This window comes from Patella vulgata, chromosome 4 (assembly GCF_932274485.2).
Source record: "Patella vulgata chromosome 4, xgPatVulg1.2, whole genome shotgun sequence".
Lineage (NCBI taxonomy): Eukaryota > Metazoa > Mollusca > Gastropoda > Patellidae > Patella > Patella vulgata.
Genome location: NC_065882.2, coordinates 53,601,036 through 53,620,788, shown reverse-complemented (window position 1 = coordinate 53,620,788; position 19,753 = coordinate 53,601,036). Strand labels below are relative to the sequence as shown.

At 36.0% G+C, this 19,753-nt stretch overlaps 1 protein-coding gene and 1 long non-coding RNA gene across 4 annotated transcripts; one reads left to right on the top strand and one right to left on the bottom strand.

The window, feature by feature from the left end:
* Window positions 1–462: 462 nt before the first annotated feature.
* LOC126818272 (uncharacterized) lies at window positions 463–9,923 on the top strand. 3 transcript variants are annotated; one of them, XR_007679176.2, is made up of 9 exons: window positions 463–588; window positions 3,123–3,312; window positions 4,326–4,465; window positions 5,627–5,784; window positions 6,635–6,810; window positions 6,915–7,025; window positions 8,271–8,420; window positions 8,876–8,968; window positions 9,783–9,923. XR_007679176.2 is itself a non-coding variant. In XM_050545588.2 (9 exons), the coding sequence occupies exons 2-8, from the start codon at window positions 3,197–3,199 to the stop codon at window positions 8,888–8,890; spliced, it is 807 nt and encodes a 268-aa protein (XP_050401545.1). In that variant the 5' UTR covers window positions 463–588; window positions 3,123–3,196; the 3' UTR covers window positions 8,891–8,968; window positions 9,783–9,923. The 3 variants fall into 3 exon arrangements, 1 of the variants encoding a protein (XP_050401545.1); XM_050545588.2 differs by having other exon boundaries at window positions 4,385–4,465; XR_007679177.2 differs by having other exon boundaries at window positions 470–588; window positions 3,231–3,312.
* On the bottom strand, window positions 8,850–15,413 carry LOC126818278 (uncharacterized). The gene is made up of 2 exons (XR_007679178.1): window positions 14,644–15,413; window positions 8,850–10,113 (listed from the first exon to the last, which is right to left on the bottom strand). It is a non-coding gene; the product is annotated as an uncharacterized LOC126818278 (long non-coding RNA).
* Window positions 15,414–19,753: the final 4,340 nt, after the last annotated feature.

Here is a 19,753-nt window from a genome sequence, read left to right as displayed (position 1 = left end):
CCCCGGAGTTACACCCCTTCTCCCGAAAACATTGTGAACGTGACAGAGACTTCGGTTTTTTATGTATTATTTCAACATTTCAGCATTTCAACATTTTGGGTTGAGTACAAGAGCAACCGATAGATTCTAATTTAGATTTGAAAATATGAAGGTCATTTTTGGACCCCCATTTGGTCCACTATATCGGTGGGCTCCACTTTAACTGACATAGACCAATAAGCCAATATATTTTATGAGGAATCGTATATTTTGTTCCAAATTTGCTACCCAAATTGTTTTTACTGAAAGCGATCTTTTTCAACTTAGATAATTGTAAAGAAATTTAAATAATATCATTATTCTTCGTATTTCGCTATATTTTTCGTTCTAAAATTTTTCTGGAATACATAGACTTTTAGTGCGCATGTGTAATATTATTTCGAATCTTGTCACGCCTGTTGTCTTTGGTAATGTTATAAGGGACCCGACTCGAACGAGACTGCTCAGATTTTGTGACTCGATTTTGTTGAAAATAAATAAATAAATTAGTTTTTCGACACTTGTCCTATAGATACAGCCGTCAATCGGTTTAGTCGACTGTAGAATAGGGTATGTACATGATTTTTAGAATAATTAATTTTATGTAATTTTAGGCCTGCACATAGTCGTGAATTTGTGCCCGTGTGTGTATAATTTTTTTTGTACGTACGGATAGGCCTACTTTTATTTTCACCTTTAGCCTTTAGGGGCCTGCTTTTACATAAATATAAGAAATGGTTCCACTACTGATTACAAAAAAGTTAAGGGCCAATAACTCCCTCAAAAGAAACCTCTAACTCAGTATTTTGCACAAAATTATAGAGCTCCCTAATTTATAATCTGAAAGACAAATGACAACCGAATGGCGAATGGCAAGAAATTTCTAAACAATAACCTCCCCCCTTATCCTTATGACAACACAATTATTAGATCATTTCACGGAATGGGTTTAGAATATGGAATTACCAGTTGTGGCCTCAAGCAATCTGCCCCTCCCCCAAAGGAATTTATATTGAGGATATTGAGGATCTTGAGACTGCGAAATGATAAACCGACTTTGTCTAAATAACTGTTCTTGTAATAATCAATATTATTATTAATATTGTTTGTCATATAAAAATAAAGTCAAGTAGTACCGGTATGATTACATAACTTTGTTAACTTTAATTTGTAGGAAATGAATTATGGAATAGTTCCTAGCTTTGTGTTTCTCAGGGTCCTCCGGTTTCCTCCCACTGCTAAAGATCCCTACGCACAAGCGAATTATTGAAATAAAATTAAACCATATGTTAGTCCCGAAATGACCTAGTTTGTGTCGAGTGGACGTAAAACCCCATTTCCCTCCCTCTCTCACCTAGCTTTGTGTATGGAATGGGTCGTTGATATAGTGGTTTGTGGTGCTAACGTCCCTTTTTGCCCAGGGGCACTGATCGCTGTCAGTCAGCCTCGTTTATAATAAGCCTGGGTTTTATTGCTGTGGAATGAAAAAAAAACCAGACAAGGTTCAATTTACGAATGACAAAAAGAATGACAGGAGTTCACTGGACGACGAATGACAGGAGTTCACAGGGTGATTGACAGGAGTGCACAGGGTGATTTCAAGAAGTTCACTGGACAAATGACAAATATAATGATAGTGCCTCAGAAGAGGAATGACAAGTAGAATGACAAAGGTTCAATTGACAAATGACAAAACTAATGGTACAGGATAACCAGCAAATAACAAAGAGGATGACAGGGGTTTACTAGGCAAATGACTAGTAGAATGACAGGGGTTTGCCAGGCATATGACCGAGAGAATGACAGAGGTTCACCAGGCAAATGACAGGTAGAATGACAGAGGTTTGCCAGGCAAATGAGAAAGAGAATGACAGAGGTTCACCAACGAATGACAACAAGAATTACCTAGGTTCACTGGACAAATGACAAAGGGAAAGAGAATGACAGCTTCACCAAACGAATGACAAAGAGGCTGATAGGTTCACCAGGCAAATGACCAAGAAAATGGCATGTTCATCAGGCGAATGACAGAGGTTCCCCAGACGAATGACAAAATAATGATAGAGCCTCAGAAGAGGAATTACAAGTAGAATGACAAAGGTTCAGTTGACGAATGACAAAGCTAATGGTACAGGACCACCAGGCAAATGACAAGCAGAATGGCTGAGGTTCTCCAGAATGAGAAAGAGAATAACCATAGGAATGACAAAAGGAATGACATGGTTCACCAGAAGAATGACAAGTACACCAGACGAATGACCAAGAGAATGACAAAGACACTAGACGAATGACAAAGAGAATGGCACAGGTTCACCAGGCAAATGACAAACAGGATGACACAGGTTTGTCAAACGAATAACCGGTTAACCAAGCTAATGACCAAAAGAATAACAGGTTCATGAGATGAATGACAAAGATAATGACAGTGGTTCATCAGGCAATTGACAAAAAGAATGACAGTCACAGAGATTCATTAGACGAATGGCAGAGGTTCACCAGGCTAATGACAAGGAGAATGACCATGTCATTCATTTACTGGGACTTTTTTATGTTTGTCTTTCTTCTATTGAACATCTGTCATTCCCTTTTGTCATTCGTCTGGTGAACCTGACATTTCCTTTGTCACTCTTCACCCAGCTAGTGAGCCTGTCATTCTTTGTCATTCATACAGTTAGCCTCTGTCATTCTCTTTGTCATTCATCCATTGAGCCTCTGTCATTCTCGTATCATTCATCTAGTGAACCTGTTTTTCGTCTATTGAGCCTCTGACATTCCTAAATTCTTTCTTAATTTTAACTTGAGGCGACTATTCAGTATAATCCCAATGCATTCTCATACAAACATTATTCATTACCTATAAATATAAATAGTGTTAGCCTAAAGGGACAAGTTATTATTTCCTGTCATTCGTCATTCAGTTTTGGTATGCTACATGTTCTGTTGCATGGTAACCCATCATTTGAGTTGCAGTTCTGCCGCTCCACAAATTACATGCTCGGCATGATTTATGAAATTTGATCAATGTCTGTCTGTAACTCTAGTGATTTACGAAGCATCTGTATATTGTTCAGTTGTGATGTTATTATTCACTTTACTGTTCGTAGGAATCCTGAAAGAAATGTTTCAAAATCTATAGTCAATTCTAGCAGCTTGTTGGTTAACTTGGACTTCCTACAAGATGCAGACTATCAGTGTGACTGTGACTTCTTCAGTTTTTGACAGATGGAATCGATTAAAAACACAACTGAAATTTATTGATGATGGTGATCTAACACTGTTTTTGATTGAGTTTTGGTAAGTTTTGCACTTTTTATATGCCTGCATTAGATAATTTCTGACCTATGATTTCTGTAACGTATGTGTCTTTAGCTTATTAAAAGTAAGCACCCTGTATATGTTCAACAATTTTTGATGATGCATCCAAGAATTATACCCCTTTGTTGTTAATACTCAAGAGGCCACAATTATCTTTGAATCATTATGAAATTTAGGCTTAAATTGAAAGAAGAAAATCGCTTCTATTGATATAATCACAACGGATCTATGGAAAGCAATTATGTTATTCAGAGCTATGTTTGTCTTTTTGTCCCCCGCCTTTCAAAGAAAGCAGGGGACTATTAAAATGGGTCTGTCCATCTGTCTGTCACACTTTTTGGGACACAATAACTCTCCTTTTAATTGAGCTAGAATGTTCAAACCTGGTGTAGGTGTTTATTAGGTTAATGCCTTGATGGAGTTTGACGATGAACATTTTCTGCTTAGGTTTAGCAGATGTAAGCAATTTGAGACTTTGGAACACAATAACTCTCCTTCTAATTGAGGTTGAATGTTCAAACTTGGTGTAGGCGTTCATTAGGTCAATACCTTGATTAAGTTTGATGATGAGAATTTTTTGCTTGATAAGCAATTTGTTTTGTCAAGACTTTGGAACATAACAACTATGCTTTTAATTGAGGTAGAATGTTTAAACTTGATGTAGATGTTCATTAGGTGAATGTCTTGACTGAGTTCAATGATTAACATTTCCCGCTAAAGCTAAGCAGAGCTAAGGAATTTCATTGGTCAATGTTTTGGACAAGCTAACTTTGATTCTAACTGATGGAGAGTGATAAAACTTAATAGTGAACATTTTGCTTAGACTAAGCATAGATAATCAGTTTGATTGCTGAATACTTCTGTAAAAGATAAAAGTGCAATTAATTAATATATGTCATCTATTTATTTTGGGATGTCGGCGGAGGACATCACCTTCACTGTTGGCTTGTTCAAGTTAACAAAATTCTCATTTGCATTGTGTTGTTTTATAGAGATTGATTGAAGTGGATAGATTGTTGTACCTGGTAGTAATGTAATTTATAATTAACAGGGAATCCAAGAACCTAAATATTTATCACAATGGGGAAGTCCAGAATTCAAATATAACAGACATGACAATCCCATATAAAAAGTAAGATTCACTGACAGTTGTCCTTCTTAAAGATACTTTCCCACAAAAGTATTTATCGGGTGGTTGTTTCCAATAAAAGTATGGCAATTTTGGTATATGTGGAAAGTAGAAAAATACTGGATTCCTTAAAAAACACCCATGGAGCGCATACAGGATGTCTGCTCGAGTGACGTTAAAGGTTGCAGTGGATAATCCTAGAATTAGTTAGGCTTAGATTTTTATGATAAATAGACAGCAATTAAAGACAACATCGTCTTGAATTCTCCTCTGGCTTCGCGTCCGTTGCTAGGTATCGCATCAGCCAAGTCATGTGACAAAAACATCGCTTCTTTTAATATATTTTTTATAGCAGGGATATTGCCTGGCGAATATAATGTTTTGAGAAGGATCTGAAGCAGAAATGAAATGAAATGGGGTTTAACGTCCTACTGTTCTGCTCAGACTTGGCTAATAAAGACGGGCATATGCCATACAGTGTGCACCGTGGCTCCCAGGATTTGAAGCAAAATTTTGATAGATTAATTAGTTTGAATATGTTTTTAGTCTAAATATATCATCAAATCACCCAGTTTGTATGTGGGAAGGTTTCTTTAAAGCTAGAAATATATTCTTGTAGTGAATGATGGCAACAAATTTTAGAAAATGTATCATAATAAATTCAATGAAGCTAGAATTGATTATCATGTTGCATTTTACTGGTAACAAAGGTAAAATACTGTTAAAAAGTAATAAGTGAGTTTGGAGTTAATGTGAGCAGTGTAATTTATGATTAAAGGATGTTGTTGGTGTCTACCAATTTTACACATTCCAAATATAATTTTATCATAGAGATCAAGGCTATTCTTGATCCATAACAGACTTGAAAGTCTGTGCATTACCTAAATTATCTGTTTATATCATCTGTTCTTAGCAGAAATTGACAGGTAATTCTGTGAGGCTTCTCCATTACTGTGACCTTATTCAAATGACAATACAAAGTAAATTTCATGAAAATTTAGCGATTCTTTAAAGCCCTATGACAAGTTTCCACCCTGGTCAATCTGCTAGATCCGTGCTGCTTTCATGCATTTTTATATCAAACCATCCTATAAATTTCTAACTGTCAGCATGTAGTATTAAAGTGCTTTGAGGTTATAATAAATGTCCTTTTGATGTATACAGTGATTATGATAAGGAAGAAAGATGTTCAAATGTGGTTAAAATAGCACATAGTCTTGATGAAGTTGACTGTATAATCAAACACTATGAAGTAAATACATCATCAAAGTTTATTACGAAAAAGAAAGAAAAATGCTTTGGTAATGAAAATATTGTTGATGGTAAGTTTTTGTCCAAATTCTTTTTTATGTGGCCTGTTACCGTCTAGAAACACTGTCATTTCCAATTGACAGATATTTAGCAATCTTTTCACAAACAATCAGTGCTGTCTATTTGTGGACAAAAGGTGGTTGTCTTGAGTGACGCCCAGTGCCAGAATATAGCTAGTCTGGTATTAATATGAATTGGGTTAAAAGAAAATTCAGAAAATACAAGAAGTAAGAAATGAAACAAAATACAAAAATTACTAATCTAGTAAATCATGTACTTGGTGAACTTAGCAGTTAACACTTTTGAAGTCTTGGTCAGTAGGTAAAAGAATTATGCCAACCATGGCTAATCTAGTAAATCATGTACTCGGTGAACTTACCAGTTAACACTTTTGAAGTCTTGGTCAGTAGGTAAAAGAATTATTTTCAATTTGACAACATAATTTCACAATACAGTTACATTGTAGTTGTTCAAATTAGATTGTATGTAAAATTTGAGACAAGTCTACCAAGCCATCACTGAGAACATGTAAACATTGTAAAATATGAGACAAGTCTAACAAGCCATCACTGAGATATAAACATTGTTTGTTAAATTTGAGACAAATCTACCAAGCCATCACTGAGATCATATTAACATTGTAAAATTTGAGACAAGTCTAACAAGCCACCACTGGGATATAAACATTGTTTATTAAATTTGAGACAAGTCTACCAAGCCATCACTGAGATATAAACATTGTTAAATTTGAGACAAGTCTACCAAGCCATCACTGAGATCATATAAACATTTTCACTCTCCATTTAAAAGTCATATAAATCTTTAGTGGTTATGTTCTTACTATGGTTTTAATATTTGTAGATATGGAAAAACAAATGATACGGTTTGAGGACACACAACCAAATGCAGTCCCGAAAATTATTTATGATAGAATTCCATTTGTAATTGCTGGCAAGAAAATAATGGAATGCCATCTGGGAATTGATCGTGATAAAAAAAAGAAAGAGGAGAGAAGGAAGAAAATTGAAGATTTGAGTGTGAGTAGTCTAGAGATGAAAATAAACTCATGTTTTGAGATGGCTAAACAGACAAAAGTCCCATTTATTTCATTTTTAATTTCATTTTTATTTCTGTCTTTTAGAATACAGACCACAGTTTTGCGATTAAAAAGCGGAAGGTCCAGGATAGCAAAAAGAAGATGTGTCCAGTACAAATTAAAATTCGTCATATTGTAAAATTTCCTGACTTTAAAGTGAGTGTAAAAAATTAGCCATTTTTTAGGGTAAATTAATAGATTTTATTTTGATTTGGGGGGGCTAATTCTCAAATGTGGCATAGTCCCGAAATGACCTAGTTTGTGTCGAGTGGACGTTAAACCCCATTTCTCTCTCTCTCTAATGTGGCAATTTATGCTTCAATATGTATAGCCTACTGTATTGCTTTGCAGCATTTGATTTTACTTCATTCAGAACTGAAACTCTGGCTTTTCATCATAAAAACAAACTTGAGTCACCTATGATGTGTATGTGACTAAGCATCTGCATTAATGATATGTCTTTACCTCTTTATATCTCATAACTAGGACTTTGAGACAAGATGTGATGGAGAAGTCTGAGCTTTGGTGGACACATTAGCCGAATCCTTTGCCAGATTCACCAGTCGATTGCATCACCTTTCATGTCACATGATTGAACATGTCTGCGACCATGTCTTCAAACAATCATGTGACTTCTCAATATGAGTAGATGATGAGTGGTGATTGTCTAATGAATTCTACAATCAGGCGAATGCTTCGGCGAAGCAGACACACTAGGCGAATATATCAAACATGTTTGATTTGGCCGAATGACCGTGGACACACTAGGCGAATTTCAACGCCAATTGATTCAGCCGATTGCTTCCTGATATGGTAGTTATTTTTAATCAGTGAAAGTGATAGTATGTTAGGTTGAACATTTGTGCTAAATAATACTTGTAATAGGAACTAAAACAATAAAGAAGAGAAAAAATGAAAGTGAGTTGACAGGTCATCAGTAATGGAGGGTGAACTGTATTTAAAATGTGAGTTTGTTGATCACAAAATTTGCCTAAGTCTTTGAGGGAGTGAAGGAATGGGGTTTGTTATTGGTAATAGCAGAATGTCAGATACATTATTACATTCAATCAATACCTTAAGACAGTGACAGATAAAATGATCGCAATTTTCAACAGATATGCCCCAGTTACACACAGGATTATTACTTACATACATTTCAAATTTGTGCAAGTTGAGGTCTCTCTTGCAATTATGAAGTTTACAATGTTACACTTGGAAAATTCTGTCACCAAAATGAAAAATATTTTTACTTTTTATCTGGTGACATTGATCATCCTGCTGTATCCAATGTGTACTTCCTCTCTCTAGCTGGCGCTACAGTTCTCAAGATGTCTTTCTTTATAGCATTTAAAGACAAAACATGTCTTTTCTTACCTGTGTTAACATAATGTATATTTTCAGCTTTCCAAGAATACCAAGAGAAGCAGAGACAATCTTAGTCGGGATGTGAGGAGTGTTATTGATTCAGACTTTTTAACAACAAAAATAGAACATCAGTATATAATATTTCTACCAGCAGAAGATGATCATAGAAACCACTTCAAAGGAGAGGTTATATATCATTTATTTCTCCATTCTTCTAAATATGAAACAGTCATATTTTGACTTTTGCCTAGGAGCAGTCCAACATATATATTAGTGAATAAAACCGGTTAAATTGGAGTGAAACATTCTTCCAAACCTTAATCATAGTACAGTGCAACTATCTAAGGCCCTAAATTCCATGCTGGATAACCAAATATGTACAGTTGCCAGGACAGTGCAAGTGATTGTCTTGATTATCATGTCACTTAACAATTGAAGAGTGAAATTCTTTACATGATAACATAACCCTGTTAAGCAAATCTAGCAATTATTTCTGGATAGCTCACTACTGATATGAACACATTAAAAATATCTATAAATGACCAGTAAATTAAAAATAATATAAAAAAAAGTACATGGGTGTAATAGCTTCTCAAAATCATGATTTAATACATGTTGATTTATATTATTTTTTATTCCAGAAAGTATATGTATAATAGAGACTTTAAACCTTGGGAGAGGCTGAGCAAACAGGCAACAGTTAGTAAGACCAGGATGTAACCATCCACAATGCTGTAAGTTCATGAAAGATTCTTACGAAGATTCTAGTGAAGTGTAGGTGGCTGATTTAGGACATGCAAAAAAAAAAAATATATCTCGAATGCTCGAGATATTATTTTACAGCTTAAAACATCGGCTGAGACATGTTCGATTGTATTATCTCAAGTGCTGGACTTAGTATCTCCAGCGCTTGACTTAATTATCTCAAGCGCTCGACTTAGTATCTCAAGCACTTGTCTTAGTATCTCGAGCTCTCGACTTAGTATCTTGAGTACTTGAGATATTATTATTTTTTGCGTGTCCTAAATCAGCCACCGGAGAACAGGGTGCCTGCGGTCCTTAAATATCCTTAAATTTAAAATTTCATTTTCAAGGTCTTGAATATCCTTGAATTTCGCGGAAATAGGAAAATATCCTTGAATTTCAGTTGAGATCCTTAATTTTGTTTCAAATGTCTTCAATTCCTTTTAAATATGAGATTATAACGATAGTTGGTAATGTTTTGGTTATTTTTAAGATGAAAAATTGTAACTTTAAGCTAAAAAAAGTCCTTGAAAATCCTTGAATTTGACGTATATTTATCCTTGAAAAAATGTTTGACGAAGCCGCGGGAACCCTGTAGAAGTGTTCTGTTGATTGAGATCATAATATGTGATTAAATCATTTATTCCAGAGTTAGTCATCCTGACTTTTGTTTAATGTAAACATTTAGAAATTGAATCTAATTACACTGAGTTGACAACCTCCAATTTTCATAATCAAGTATTGGTTGTAAAGCATACCGGTAGTATATTAAAATAAAAATCGTAATATTTCTTTTAATTTCAGAGTATTTGGTTACTATTAGCAGGAAACCCATTTAATAGACATGATCACTTCAAATAAATTGGCCTGTCAATCTTTTCACAGATTGGGTTACACTCATATGGATTGTTCTGTAGAAACAAGTTCCATAAATATTGAATAAAGTACCAATTGTGGTTTAACATTCTACTGCCATCTCTTGTCAGTGTCCATTACCAAAGTCATTCTACTACCATCTCTTGTCGGAGTCCATTACCATCAAGTCATTCTACTATCCATCTCTAATCAGAATCCATTACCATCAAGTCATTCTACTACCACATTTAGTCATGCTCCATCAGTATTCTAGTCATGCCTACAAGCAATATACAGGACAGAATATTATTTATTACTGAGTTACATGTCGAGTAGAATTTTGTAGTCTTTATCAAACAAATGTATCTATCACTTTAGTACCACCAAAATCAATTCATTTTACATCAATATGAAATCATCTACTGGTATATATATATATAACCTGATACCACCACATGAACTTGAGTCCATTAAAGTATCAAATATAAAAATAAAAATACGAATTGAAATACATCTGAATTCAATCAGGTTAGGTAGTCGTAGCTCTAATTAAAATTTATATACATTATTTATATTTGTGTGACATAGAGCCCTTTAAAGTAGCTAAGTCTCTAACTCAATATCATTCAAAATCTTCAACATTGAAAACACGATTTATTTGTCAAATTAAATCAACATTCATGTTGTGATCTTACCGAAAAAAGATGGGCTTTTGATATCCAATATTTAAGACAAAATAAACATTTTACCATTGGTACACGAATCGTGTACCATAATGCGCTTCAGCCCCAGTTGTATCAAGAGACTCGAGGGACGAGGCTAGACACATTGCACCAAATCAAACAGCGTATGTAGACTGGAATAACCAGACGCTAGAAATTTGCACTCGCTTGAGACTGCTGGCATATTTCGCCGAACACAACTGATTTGAAATTGGAGTAAAAACCGAAACCATTGAATGTAAATCAGTTTATATACATTCATATTACAGTATTATATGCGTTGCGACCCACTTTTGTCAATTTCTAGGACCCAAATGTTAGCTCCTTTAAGTACAATCGGAATAACTTGTTTAAAGTTAGATCATAAAATAGGTATAATAGTTAGTTGACATGAGTATTGATTTTCATACAGAACAATATTTATAAAGTTTTGCAGTTTCATCATTATAGCAATAAAAATCTTAACAACATTTCATGTCTGCTGTATTAGCTGTAGTTGGTCGGTTCCCAATTCTTCTTGATGTTAAATACAGGATGGTCAAGACATGGATCGAATCAAAATCAAAACAAGCCAACCCCCTACTTCAGTCTGCTCTGGACGAATGAAAAATGTCAGCAGTAAATGGAGTAATCAAATTAGATATGTTTTAGAGGAGACTGGACTGGGTGGATTGTATGAACAACCTATCCTCAGTCTTTCAATACAGACGCTTTTCTACAGATGTTCAAACAAAGATTGAGGGATATTTATGTTCAGTCTTGGAAATATATTGAAAAAGGACAAACTGTTAAGAACTTAAATAATTGCCTTAAAACTAACACAAAAAATGATTTTTATTATAAAATTAAGACAAATTATGATACTGAGAAATACCTGGATCTACCAGATGAACAAAAACGCCAGGCACTGAGCCAGTTTAGATTCTGCACATAAGCTTGAAATAGAGACAGGAAGGCATAAAAAAAACCTCTTGTCCACAGGGATAAGAGGACCTGTAAAAATTGTACTAGCGGAGAAGTAGAAGATGAAATGCACGTTCTTCTCCATTGCTCCGCCCACAATAATCTTAGGAAAAGTTTTTAAGTCATCACATTAAAACTAGTTTGAATGATTCAATAATGCATATATAATGAACGATGATAAAAGTATATAAGATGTTGCAACATTCGTATATGAAATGTTTAAGAACAGACATTAAATACCATTTGCTATGTAAGGCCTAATATATACCTTACAAGCATTAGTAATATAATTTAATATACTTTTAGAAACCTCTGTAAACGTTATTCTGTGCTCTTGATGTTTATTATTTTATTATACTTTGTATTGTATGCTTTACCATACTCGTGTATATATCATGCAGTTGTGTAATAAAGCATTATTATTATTTGGGTTCATATATGTCCCCCTTTTTGCAGCAAAGAAACTCTGCTTTTAATTGAGTTGGAATGTTCAAACTTGGTGAAGATGTTCATTAGGTGAATGTATTGGCTGGGTTTGATGGTGAGCATTTTGTGCTTAGGTTAGCAGAGATAGCAGTTTGATTAGTCAATGCTTAGAACACATAACTTTGATTCTGAGTGAATTTTACCCACCTCTGTGTCTTAACATCGCACTACCTTGGATTTTAACAAGTTTTGATTTCATTGTTATTTTTTTGTTAAAGGGACAATAACACTCTTGCTGGCTTGAAAGCTCCAGAAAATAAATAATATCTCTAAGTACTAGATGTTTAAGTGTCCTACCTGTTGTGTAAATTATCCATTACATCCTATTTTACTTGTCCAGAGGGTTCGAAAATATTTTTAAATCGAAGTTTCATTTTAAAAGGTTTACGTTAGACGTTTCAAACCATTATGTTGAATTTTTCAAAATTTTTAAATAAGGTGTGTTAAGATGAAATTTGTATCATCAATTAATTGAAGTATTCTAAAATAGTACAATTTGTTGACCAGAATAAAGATTGGGACATATTATTCAGTTACAACAAGAGTGGTATTGAGCCTTTAACCTATTTTTCTAATAGCATTAGCCTATCAATTTGAAAGGGCATGCTAGAAAACCCTCCTCCAGCGTAGCACAATTTAAAAATAATGAGGTGGGGGGGGGGGGAATGTTCAAGGTAGATGTAGATTAATTACATATTATTATAGGCCTGCAACAAAGAAATTTTGATATTGTCAAAACATTTATTTTTCATATAGGCCTACTGGTGTATGTCCAAATAGGCTACTGGCTTAAGTCTGGTAGACGACATATGTGTGAACAGGAGCTATCACTATCAGAGCTCGATTATTCAGTCCGTGTTAGTATTAGTAAAGGCCAAACTGCCCTTCTCCTATAGAGGTCAGGTAAATTTATTTAAATATAGAGACTATCTGCATACTATTACTAGGCCTACTACTAGTAGTAACATAGCACAGGCCTAACGTACGTGACCCAAAGTGACCCTATCAAGATCTCTATCGCATGGGGTCAATTTGTTTTGATGTAGACCTAAACTTTTTAAGCAATCACGTGACATCAAAACAGAAGTGACGACATTAGCCACATTTCTCTTTATTTTCGAAATTAACCAATGTAGTCCGGTGGCTGAAGGGGGGGAATCGCCACCCGAGCTGTGAATTTATGAGACCAAGTTTTTCTAGACCAGTTTTTTGCGTAGATTCCGAATCTGGGTGGTGATCAGGCGTTTGAGGGGGCGTTTTCGAGATATAGGGGGTCAAATGTCTACAATGGGGGGAGGGGGAGATGTCATGTTGATTTAATATATTAATAAAACATAAATTTCTAAGACTGCCCATCTATAAATAAGTGTTTATGATGCTCATGGACAACTGTTTTGATTTGTGGGGAGGTGGGGTGGGGATAGCAGGTGTGTGTGTGTGTGGGGGGGGGGGTCATTATGTTGACATAATATATTAATAAAACATAAATTTCTAGGAATGCCCATCTTGAAATATGTGTCTATGATGCCCCTGGACAACTATTTTGATTTGTGGTAGAGGTGGGGTTGGGGTAGCAGGTGTGCGTGTATGGATGGGGGGGGGTACAATTGGCGGGAAGTGAGTTCATGTTGATGATTTTCTTAGAGCTTGGTAAAAACATTACTTTTTTAGTTCCACTGCACATCTCTAAATATGTGTATACGATTACCATTGTATGGGAGAGGGTAAATGTATTTTGGGTGAAAGAAACCACTTGGTTCAAAATTGACCTGAAAAGTGTTTTCTCGAGTTTTCGTTCAGTGCCAATATCGTCATTCAAAATATTAAATTATAATTGCACTTTTAGAGAGATCTGGAAATGTACATAAAAAACACATGTTTAGATATTAGTTTATTCTAATAATATGAGTGGTATAGATATCTTCTTGATATGCGTATATCCTTTTGATATGCTTCAGATACCCATTCACATTGTAAATCTTCATTCCAGCCTTGTATCGCAGAGCCATTTTGGCCAATCATTAATTTTGCAACCTGTCTCCATATTATCTTGAAAAAGAAAGACAGATGGTCATTATACCACTGAAAGCATGTAGGCCGAGATATTCTCGACACTTTCAATACTAATCTTGATTGGATCAAAAAATATCAAGATTAGTATTAAAAGTGTCGAGAATATCCTAGAACTGACAAACAACCACGAGGACACCAAAATATCTTAGCTACTCCTCTTCGCATTGCAAATTAATGGAGATGCTGAAACAAATTGTATTTTGCGTTCTTGCTCGGGCGAAATAGACATCCCAAACATTCTCTTCGCAAACGATGATCCAAATATACAAATTTTTATCGATAATGAGACGGGTAAAGGTAGAAAATATCGCGAAAGACGACTTACATCACTAGATGACGCTAGAAAAAAGATTTTCTGGGTGAAAAAATAACAGACCTTTCTTTATTACCACCTTGCCGTATACGTGGTCTTTTGCTGCATGGCTGGAATGAAGATTTACAATGTGAATTGGTTTCTGAAACTTATCCAAAGGATATTCGAGCTGTTGGCCAGCAACCAAGAAAATATTTATCTCGCTCCTCTATGAACTTTTGATTTTGAATCTTCTGACAGTAGGGTGACCCACCATAAATAGATATCTCCATATATCTCGACAATTTCGCCACAATATTTATATATATGCCAAGCCTCAAATCAGTTTCACACAATTATAGTCACTAAATAAACGATCATGTTGTACTTAATAAGCTATGACCATTAATCATCTATAAATAATAGACTGAAAACTGGTTCCATGTGTCGTCCATAACATCCAGACACTTTTGAGTAAAAGATAGGTTACGTGCCCTTGTTTTGAAATTAGTCTCGCTTAACCAGTCTATCGACCATTCTAGGGCTGATTGACAGGTCGGGATAATCAAGACTACTTTTTTACGAAACATAACAGAAAGCTAGAACAAGAAATTGAATTTAGAAATGAGCACGTTAGCTAGCTCAACAATTGTTTTAAGAAGCTTGTAAAAGTAAAATGAAACTACTGCTAGTATCATGTTCCTGTCTAACCCGAGTGTTTCTGAGATATTATTTGTACTAAACCAAAAGATGCCGCTCTTAACGGTACAGTTAATGATAAAGCGATTTAAAAAATGAAACGAACGTAATTTCTAAATCTGCTGTAATAACCAAGAAGCTTAATTTCACTGCTATTCAAAATCGTCAACAATAATTTTTTTACGGCTGTAATAGTTGATAGATTTGTAGAGAATTGCACGTGCCATGGCTATTTATAGTATCATACTGTCAGAAAGTTGGCCTCGACACGGCGAATGTGCACGCTTCAGTGGTAGTCTCGAACTATCAGCGGTGGACTGTATTTCTGTAGGTGCGTGGGCCACCCTATCAGCCTGATCAAGACAAAGAATAAACTAACAACTTAACATATCTCTGAGTTAATGTGTTTTTGATTTACATTTCCAGATCTCTTGAAAAGTACCATTATAATTTAATATTTTGAATGAAAACGCTAACGAGATACCACTTTAAGCTCAATTATGAACGAAAAGATAACTGTCCACAAAAATTCATCTTGCCACCCAGCATCACCCGAACCCCCCCCCCCCCCCACGGCGGGCACTCACCCCGGCGTCCACCCCCATACAATAGGAATTTTATAAACATATTTAGAGATGTTTCATCAAGCTCTTAGAAAATAATCATTTAAATCAACGTGAACTCATTTCCCCGCCAATTTATCCCCACCCCACCCCTCCACACGCGCACACCTGCTACCCCCACCCCATAAATCAAAACAGTTGTCCAGGGGCATCATAAACACTTATTTATAGATGGGCAGTCCTAGAAATTTATGTTTTATTAATATATTATAATTATGTCAACATAATGACCTCCCCCCTCCCCCCATTGTAGACATTTGACCCCCTATATCTCGAAAACGCTCCCTCAAATGCCTGATCACCACCCAGATTCGGAATCTACGCAAAAAACTGGTCTAGAAAAACTTGGTCTAATAAATTCACAGCTCGGGTGGTGATTCCCCCCCCCCCCCCCTTCAGCCACCGGACTATAATGATAAACAACGTTGGACATTGGGACATACTGTATTGTAACTATGAAATAGTTGCGAGTAAAAAGTAAGGTCGCTTAAAACGTTATCAAAGACATCGAGCGTGACCGGATTGGAAAGAGGGTCGACGCAGAAGCGAAATATCAAATATCAGGTGGCAGGAGTTTTAAGAGAATGCCCCACACTGATCAGCAGTGAATTTTCGCTAGGCCGCTTCAATCACTGATAAGGATGACATAGATGCGACTTAATGAGCCAGAAATATTAACTTTTTTCCTGCAACAAATTAAATTCTAAAACATTTTTTTTTATGTATTGGAAAAATAAATAAAGGCGTTTGACGTATTTCTAGGTAAAAATTATTTCCTAATTAGTGTAAATGGCTATTAATTAAAATGACTAAAAGTCAGCATTCTCTCCGAAGCAGTAACGTCTTATGTAAACAATGCACGCCGCGTGCTGTGACAGCGCGTGTTAAGGCAGTCATCTTTGACAGAGATATTACCATATAGACTCGTAATAATCTGTGAAACAGATGGAGATGCACAAGTCAGTAGATATCAGTTAAATTTAATCGCGGGGAAAGAATCGAAACGAATTTAAATTTCGTTGAACTTGCCACGGGTATCTTAATTTCATTATTGAGAGAAAGAACCAGTATTATAAATATTTATTGAATAAATAAAGATAGAAAATTCAACAATTGGCTTTTTAAAGGCTATTGTTTTTATTCAAGGGTCCGTCATCAAAGGATGTCTTAAGTCTAAGATAGTCACTTAACTACTAGATTTTACTTAAAGATACATTATGGGAGATTAGATAACGAGTTGGCAGTTCTCACTATAATAGTTAAAAACTACATAATGTAAAGGCAACTTGCTGAAAATTTCAGTCAAATTGATCCACTATGAAGCGAGAACTAAGCGGATGAAAGTTCCGCTTAGCCTCGATCATCATTACTGAAGTCGATAAGACAAAACTAATAGTCTTGATTATCCATTTAATCGTTAATCACGAAGGAAAGTTTTGCAGCAAATCGGGCTGTAATCCAACAAATATCGCAGGCAATCCTTGACATCGAGAGCTGATTATGGTCTGGATAAGTTAATTAATGTCTAATTAATAGTTTTTATAAAATTTCAGGCCTAAAGAAAGACCTACAATAGGCCGATTTTGCTCTTGCATAATGTATGTTTAAATATACCTAACTCCATCTAAGTTAAGGGTAAATGGTATTCAAAGGCAATGTTTAAAAAATTATGCAAGAGCTAAATCTGCCTATTTGCAGGTCTTTCTTTAGGCCTGAAATGTTATCTAAATTATTTATTAGAGATTAAAGATATACATTATTTAAGATTTAGATAAAGAGCTAGCCATTCTTGCTATAATAGTTCGGAAATAGATAATATAAAATGAATAATTTGAAAATTTCATTCAAATTACTCTATTGCGATCGAAGATATTAGCCTTTGGAGGTTTAACAGGACGTGTGCAATAATTTTAACCACCGTACTGGTTGTTCGAAGCCAAGTCTCGCTCCTCCATTTTTAGCTTAAATCAAAATATGGCTGAACTGTTGTAATCTATTTAATATCGGAGAAATCCGATGCTATCGAGAGTTGATTATGGCCTGGATAAGTTAATTAATGTCTAATTAATAATTTAGAAAACATTTCAGGCCTAAGAAAGATCTGCAATAGAAAGATTTAGCTCTTGCATAATGTATGTTTAACTTATCCAGACCATAATCAACTCTCGATGGCATCTCTAGCCTGCGATGTTTATTGTTTAGCCTAGTATCGGTATTTAAAGTCCAGTTTAAGTGAGAAAAATTCACTTAACTTTAAGTGACATATGGGAGGTATCTGAAAGTTAAGTACGATTATAAAGACTTCTATTAACCGGAGTACACAATGTAGTAACAGGCCCGTAATGGCTATTTTAAAAGTTAGGGGATTGAGACTGAAACAAAAACAATGTAGCTGGCCCCAATCCTAGGGACAAAACTTAATCGAATTACTTGAAGCTCAAAATCATATTGTTGAGATTAGTGAAACCTATCAAAATTTTACAATACATTTGTTGCATTGGCCAGCCCTTAGTCCGAACTTAAACCCGATTGAACATCGTTGGGATGAAATTCAGAGGAGACTTAATAACGTCGTACCGAGACTAAACACAGCTCATGGATTGCGCCAGGCTCTTCTGAGAGTGTGGTTTTGGGTGCCAATGGCGTTCGTCAATCGTCTGGTCCGCTCCATGTACAGACGCTGCGCTGCTGTTATTAACACTCTCGGTGGACACACGAGATACTGATTTATAGACTGTGTACAGACTCTAAACCTTCTCGTAATGTCCTGGAATTGTGATGAATTAATCACTAATCGTACTGACGTTTTTTTGGGGTTTTTTTCTGTTCAGTACATGTAGGCCTATATATATATACTATAGAAAATCCACTGCGAGTCTCTTTGATATCAAAAAAAGTAGGGGTTATTCAGAAACAATACAAAACTGCGGAAATGCACTGCTGTTTTATTGGAGGTAACCAGTGTAGGTTAATAACAGGCCTACACATGATTCATGAATATAAACAATTCATGGGCGGCTTATCTGACGGTCCCATTTCACTCGCAAAGAGATACACTGTCAAAAGTGAAAATGGACGGTTTTGATTGACATTCAGCAATTCGTCGTTGCATGCTCCTAATCAACCGTCCAATTACGATTTGGGGCAATCTGACCCACTCCTCTTGCAGTGCCACGGCCAATTCTTGCAGTGTTGTCCGTTGAAGTTGACGTCGACGAACACGTCTCTTGATCATGTCCCAGACATGCTCTTTATGGGAAAGGTCAGGACTCATGGCTTGCCAAGGCATATGGACAATATGGTGACGCTGGAGGTAGTCATTTACGACACGAGCGCGGTGTGCACGGGCATTCTCATCTTGAATGATGAAACGTCGACCTGCACGTTGAGCAAAGGGCAGAACTATCGGTACCAGGATGTGGTCACACCAGTGACCCTTCCTTGAACAATATGCAAGTCCGTTCTGCCAGTCATGGCGATTCCTCCCTACACCATAGCAGACCCACGCCCGAATCTGTCATGCTGTCTGACGTTAATGTTAGCATGAAGCCCATTTACACGTCTCCAAACGCCAGAATGTCTATCGGTGAAATCCAGAGTAAATCTGGACTCATCTGAGAACATTACACGCGACCATCGACGATTGCCCCAATTTCTACGCTGCCTACACAATGACGCCTGTTTGCCATGTGCTGGCGAGTTAATGGAGGCACAACAGGCGGTCGTCGCGCATGCAATTGGGCTGCATGTAGTCGATTTCTTATCGTTTGGGGATGTAACTCGAACTCCTCTAACTTGGTACAAGTTTACAGAAAGCTGATTGGCCGTTTGTCCTCGATTTCGTAGGACCTGTGTACGAATGTATCGATCTTGGGCTTGTGTAGTGTCTCTAGGACGACCCGAACGAGGTCTATCCTCAACATTGTGTGTTTGTTGGTACCGGTTCCACAGTCTGACACATTAAGTATGTTGGCTACTGCTCGCGTGTAGAACCCATTTGAAGCATGCCAATAGCACGTAGACGTTCATCATGTTGAAGACGTCTCATTGCAAATTAAACGT